General features: G+C 45.3%; 1 protein-coding gene across 1 annotated transcript; it reads left to right on the top strand.

Annotated features, from left to right (window-relative positions):
* Positions 1 to 4,880: 4,880 nt before the first annotated feature.
* LOC133500995 (olfactory receptor 4D6-like) lies at positions 4,881 to 5,858 on the top strand. The gene has a single exon (XM_061820340.1). It carries the CDS (start codon positions 4,881 to 4,883, stop codon positions 5,856 to 5,858), a length of 978 nt encoding a protein of 325 aa, XP_061676324.1.
* Positions 5,859 to 6,864: the final 1,006 nt, after the last annotated feature.

The following is a 6,864-nucleotide window of genomic DNA, read 5'->3' as shown; positions in this document are numbered from 1 at the left end:
CTTGCCCGACATCCCAACTACCGCTGCTGCGCCAGACTGCCTGCTCGATCCCCTACCTCTGCGTACAATAAATGTGTCTCTTCTTGAACTATCTTGCGTCTTCCAAGTTCTTGCATTTGGGTCCTACTCTCGTTTCCGATAGGACGTGACAGCTTGTGAGGAAGCACAGTCTGTCACGTGAGCTGCTGAGGCAGTTCTCCACAGTACTATGTACCCCCATCACAGTCTGGTTTGGGGTCACCACAAAATAGGACAAACTCCCACTGCAACGGACAATCAAAACAGCTAAACGGATTATCGCCACCACTCTACCCACTATTGACGACTTTCACGCTACGTGAATTAGGTCTAGAGCAGGCAAGACTCTTTCGGATACCCCACATCCTGGCCACCTGCTCTTCCAACTCCTTCCATCGGGAAAGCGCTACAGATCACTGCAAGTCAAAACTAGCAGGTATTTGAACAGTTTTTTTTCCCTCTGGCAATTAAGTCATTAAATTCTTAATCAGCAAATTTACTATTTTCTGCCTTGTGCCTGTCATGAGCAAGGCCTCGCCACTACCATGAGGAGTGTGGCCAGGCCACTGCTCTGGGCGGTGCCACCTCTGACACCTGTCACAGCTGTTTCGTATTAGGCACTGTAATTAGACCAAGCATTTAAGTTGGAGTTTTGTCACTGGAACTTTCCAGTTCGATGTGTTGCATGAACTGCATGTTGGATTCTCGGCTACTGTGCTCTACACTGTCCTCCAGTGTAGAGCTCTCCTTGTCACAGTGAGTCTGTGCCCTTTTGTTTGTTCAGATCAAGTCAAGTGTCTCAGTTTGTTTCATGGTCATCGGACCTCGTTTCATGTTTTTGGATTCTGCCTTTAGTCTAGCGATTTTGTGCCCCTGCCTTCTTGGACTGCTTAAACACTCTGTACTGACCTGTTTTGGAAAAAAAGCCACTCTGAACATTATGTCACTGGCTGGAAGTCCTGCATTTGGGTCTGCCCCTGTACCACTGGTTCATGACAGTGCCATTGTTGGAACACTCACATTCTGCTGGTCCAATCAATAACAGTATGAGTAAATTATTTTTGTAAACTATTGCACAATTCATCACTTTAACCTGGTTAGGGTTAGGGTCCCTTTGCACAATCGTCATTGCATTGGTCTATTACGGGAAGCGCGAACGGGTAAAGGGACTGTACAAGCTTTACACAATGTAGGACGTTGACACACTTATCTCGTACCTGTTCCAAACGAAGATTTTACTTCTTGCACGACTTTTGTCAGGAAAAGCTCCTATAAATTCCTTCTGACAGGGGAATCTGCCAGCCGTTCCCAGCAGACCCTCACAATATGTTTGGGTCTGCCACGTCTGACCGGCAACTTCTCCAACCATTGGAGCCAACTCACCACCAAGTGAGAATTGTGATTCTGTCAGAAGGAATTTCAACTCCCAGCTCCAAAAAAACTTTGCCCATGTTGCGGGGGACGCGAGGGAGATTGAGTCCGAGTGGACAATGTTCCGCACCTCCATTGCTGAGGCGGCCAACCGGAGCTGTTGCCGTAATGTGGTCGGTTTTTTTCATGGTGGAAACCTCCAAACACGGTGGAGACCAACAGTGAGGGATGCTGTCGAGCTGAAGAAGAAGTCGTATTGGGCATTTTTGGCCCGTGGGACTCCCGAGGCAGCTGATAGGTACCGGCTTGCCAAGCGGAATGCAGGTTCGGTGGTTGCTGAGGCAAAAACCTGGGCGAGAGAGGAATTTGGTGAGGCCATGGAGAACGACTTCAAGACGGTTTGAGGAAATTATGGTCTGCCATCCGGCGTCTCAGGAGGGGGAAGGTTTGTATAATGGGGATGGGGCACTGCTGACCTCAACTTGTTATGAGTCGTGGGGAGAATACTTCGAAGACCTCCTCAGTTCCACCAACATGCCTTCCCATGAGGAAGCTGAGTCTGAGCTCTCTGAGGCCGGCTCTTCTATTTCTGGGGTTGAGGAAACTGAGACAGTTAAAAAGCTTGTTAGTGGCAGGGACCCATGGGTGGATGAGATTCACCCGGAGTTCCTAAAGACTATGGAAGTTGTGGGGCTGTCATGGTTGACACGCCTTTGCAACATCGCATGGACATTGGGGACAGTGCCTCTGGATTGGCAGACTGGGGTGGTGGTCTCCCTTTTTAAGAAAGGGTACCGGACGGTGTGTTCCAACTATAGTGGAATCACACTCCTCAGCCTCCCTGGTAACATCTATTCAGGGGTGCTGGAGAGGAGGATCTGTCAGGAAGTCAAATCTTAGATTCAGGAGGAGCAATGTGGTTTTCGTCCTGGCCATGGAACAGTGGACCAGCTTTATACCCTCGGCAGGATCCTCGAGGTCCAATCAGTCTACATGTGTTTTGTGGACTTGGAGAAGGCGTTCGACCGTGTCCCTCTGGGAGTACTGTGAGAGGTTCTTCGGCAGTATGGTGTACCGTATCCCCTGATACTGGCTGTTCGGTCCCTGCATGACCGGAGTCAAAGTTTGATCCGCATTTCCAGCAATACGTCGGACATATTTCAGATAAGAGGTGGACTCCACCAAGACTGCCATTCGTCACCGATTTTGTTCACAACTTTTATGGACAGAATTTCTAAGCACAGCCAAGGTGTAGAGGGTGTCCAGTTTGGTGGCCTCGGCATCGCACCTCTGCTCTTTGCAGACGATGTGGTTCTGTTGGCTTCATCAAGCCGTGATCTCCAACCTTCGATGGAGCAGTTCGCAGCCAGGTGTTTAATGACTAGGATGAGAATCAGCACCTCTAAATCAAAGACCGTGGTCCTCAGTCAGAAAAGGGTGGCATACCCTCTCCAGATCAGGGATGAGATCCTGCGCCAAGTGGAGGAGTTTAAGTATCTCGGGTTCTTGTTCAAGAGTGAGGGAAGAATGGAGCAGGAGATCGACAGGCAGATTAGTAGAGCGTCTGCAGTGATGCAGATTTTGTTTCTGTCCGTCGTGGTGAAGACCGAGCTAACTCGAAAGGCAAATTTCTCAATTTACTTGTCGATCTATGTTCCTACGCTCACCTATGGGAGACGAGATGTGGGTCGTGACCAAAAGAACAAGATCCCGGATATAAGCGCTCAAAATGAGTTTCCTCCACAGGGTGTGCGAGCTCTCCCACAGAGAAATATGAGAAGCTTAGTCATCCAGGAGGGGCTCAGTGTCAAGCTGCTGCTCCACCGCATTGAGAGGAGCCAGAGGAGGTGGCTGGGATATCTGATCCAGCTCACATGTCCCACTGGAAAGAGGCCTCGGGGACAACCCAGGATATGCTGGAGGGATTATGTCACTCAGATGGCCTGGGAATGACTCGGGATCCGTCCGGAAGACCTGGAAGAAATGACTGGGGAGAGGGAAGTCTAGGCATCCCTGCTGAAGCTACTTTACCCACAACCCCACCCAGAGAAGCGGGAGCAAATGGATGGATGGAAGGAAAGAAGGACTACTTTCTTCACCCTAAACACCAACAGAAATGGCGTAAAGATAGGACAAACACAAAGGTCAAAAATATTGACATTCTTTATGAAGACAACTGCCATTATGTTAGTCATTAGGTTATGGACATAGCTGAAGGTCGACAAAGATTGCAAGATGCCAGAATTACAAAAGAAGGTTTTTTTTAAAGACAAATATGTATCATACAGTTGAAGCCCGAAATTTTGCTGCACTCTGCAAAAACACATTTGTTTCTTTAATCTCACTATCTGTAGTCTAAACAGGGTAAACAATTTTTCAGGTCAGTCAGGTTCACCAAAATGCTTTAATTTTTTTCAATGCCACAATACATGGCACGGTGATGCAACTGGTTAGAGCGTTAGCCTCACAGTTCAGATGATTGGAGTTCAAATTCCAGCACCGTCTGCGTGGAGTTTGCATGTACTCCTCGTGCCTGCCTGGGTTTTCTCCAGGCACTCCGATTTCCTCCCCCGTCCCAAATATTGTGTCGTCATTTAACTCACATGTTGTCAGTTAACCTATCAGGAGCTTCTAAAGGCATGACCTCATCACCTGGGGTTCTCCATGTTTTTTAAAGACCTGCTACTTTTTGTGTAGGTAAACTTTTGACCTTGAGGAAAAAAATAATAATAAAAATGAATAATAAAATGTTCCAAGAAATTATTTCCCTCATTATTGTGGTATTTGAAAAAATTAAATAATTTAGGTCTTCCTGACAGTGAGCCCCCCAAAAAAGTCAAATGTGTTTTTGTACAGGGTATGTGAACTTCTGTCTTCAACTGTACATAATAGCCAACACCATTGATGCCACTTGTTTTGAGTACGTGTGAATAATTGCATGAGGGTTCACATCTGATGAAATCATCACTACCCGGTGCTACTCCACATTAGGGCTTCCAATCATTATTAAAAAAATGATTCTACAGTAGTTGGCTGTTGTTCGTGCAGGTTAGCTGGCCATCCAGGATTTATTGGGACATAAATACACAAGTTAACCCCAAGCTAAAAACACAGTTGTCTGGACAGCGGTCGTTTATTTTCATTTTTTTATGGCTGAATTCAAATTTTAGAGTTGAAAACCTAAAGGCAGCCACCGAGGCCTCATTCCAAGTTTGTGGCCAGAGCTATTGTAGGATGAAGTGGTGGTGGTTTTTGTTTTCATCACTTATTGTTTTTCCTGGCCTCAAAAAGAAGTTCAAGTTGTTTTTTAGCCTTCTGATGATTTAGAGGCAACAGAGGGCGGAAGCAGAACGCCTCCTCATCCTGATGACCAATCACAGGCTGTCATCACCCTGATCGTCACCTAGTTGTGTGATTACTTCTTTCTCTGCATCGAATACTCAACAGCACTTCATCAGCAGGAAGGTGAACACTTGTATGATCTGTTTTGGATGTGTGTCATTTTTGTCTTTGTCGAGATGGAATGGAACGAAACACTGATGCTCAGTCTTGGTGGCTATGTAGAGATAGAAAAGTATAGATATGTTTATATGATGTTTTTCATGGCACTCTATGTTCTCATTCTCTGCTCTAATTGTGTCATAATTTGTGTTATTTGGATTCACAGGAACCTTCATGAGCCCATGTATGTTTTCATTGCCGCTTTGTCGCTCAACTCGCTTATGTTCAGCACTGCTATCTATCCCAAATTTATTGCGGACGTCTTGTCTCAGCAGCAGAGAGTTTCTTATTCTGTTTGTTTGGTCCAGATTTTTTTTTTTTACAGTTCAGCTGGTTCTGACTTAATGTTGTTGTCAGTCATGGCTTACGACAGGTATGTGTGCATCTGCAAGCCACTGCAACATGCAAATACCATGAGCAAGACCACTCTCAGGTTTTTTTTGACTTTGGCCTGGTTCTTGCCCGCCTTCCACGTGTCAGTGGCAGTTATCATTCAGTCCAAACAGAAAATATGTAACTTTACTTTGGGGGGAATTTTTTGCAATACTACAATGGTTAAGATTCATTGTACGACTCCAATGTCCCTCAGTGTGTGGATGTTAATTACTTTAATAAACACGAGTCTCATTCCGATGTTGTTCATTCTCTTCACGTACATAAAAATATTTACTGTCATCTATCATAGCCACGGAGAAGTCCGGAAAAAAGCAGTAGATACGTGTTTGCCTCACTTGATTGTTTTATTGACCTTTTCCTGTTTGCTTGTCTTTGATGTTTTGATAGGGCTACTGGGGGCGGTGCTTCCAAAAACTGTGCGTCTGACTATGAGTCTACAAATGGTGGTGTACAATCCTCTGTTTAATCCAATCATTTATGGCTTGAAGATGAAAGAAATCTGGAAACACATCAAGAGATTGTTGCTGTTGTGTTGCAATCATGATGAATTTATCAAACATCAGGTGGATTGAAGATGACGTTCATGCATCTGCATTCACATGTGCACACCCGTGGATCCATTTGAGCCTCTGTATACGTGTGTACGTGTATGTACATGCAAGCCTGTATTAGTTTGTGTCTGTGTGTGCTTGTGTGTGCGCACCTGTGAGTGTGCTGATGCATGTATATGAGCTTGCATTTGTCAATGTTTATTTAAAAGTGTGCGTGTTATTATTTTTATGAACAATTTAGAGTTGAAAAATGCATTCTCTATTGTATGTGTGTGTGTGTGTGTGCATGTGTGGGTGTGCATGTGTGTGTAAGTGTAAGCGCAAGTGTGTTTGTATGTGACACAAGCGAGCTAAATATTCACATCTTTTTGACCGTTTGCATCCAGCTTTGCCCACTTTCTTGTGGTGTGTTGAAAAACGTTGAAGTTTACAAAAATGACTGAAATCTTTTGAGGTGTGTCACACAACAACCACATGAGGATCAACCAAATCACTTAAACTGTGCAATGAATACAGAGTCAGCAAAGCCTTCGCTGCTGGCCTAAACACACACAAACAAGCAAGAAACACTGGCCTCCATTTACAACCTAAATTGTGATACTTTTCTCAATTAAATAGAAGTAATTCCTTCCTGGCAGCACTGTGGAGTAGCTGTAGAGTATTGGCTTCAAAGTTCTGAAGACCATGGTTCAAATCCCAGTCCTGCCTGTGTGGAGTTTGCATGTAGTTCCCGCGCCTGCGTGGGTTTTCTCTGGGGACTCCGGTTTCCTCCCACATCCCCAAAACATGCAACATTAATTGGTCAGTCTAAAGTGCCCCTAGGTGTGATTGTGAGTGCAGCTGTTTGTCTCTATGTGCCCTACGATTGGCTAGCAACCAGTTCAGGGTGTAGCCTCCCTGCTGCCCGTTGACACCTGGGATAGGCTCCAGCACTCTCGCAGCTAAGAAAATGGATGGATGGATAATTCATTCCTAACCATCTATGTTAAATAATCATCCATATGTTCTCATTTTGTTCAAACTGTAG

This window comes from Syngnathoides biaculeatus, chromosome 5 (genome assembly GCF_019802595.1).
Source record: "Syngnathoides biaculeatus isolate LvHL_M chromosome 5, ASM1980259v1, whole genome shotgun sequence".
In the NCBI taxonomy this organism is placed as follows: domain Eukaryota; kingdom Metazoa; phylum Chordata; class Actinopteri; order Syngnathiformes; family Syngnathidae; genus Syngnathoides; species Syngnathoides biaculeatus.
This window is presented reverse-complemented; position numbering and strand designations above follow the sequence as displayed.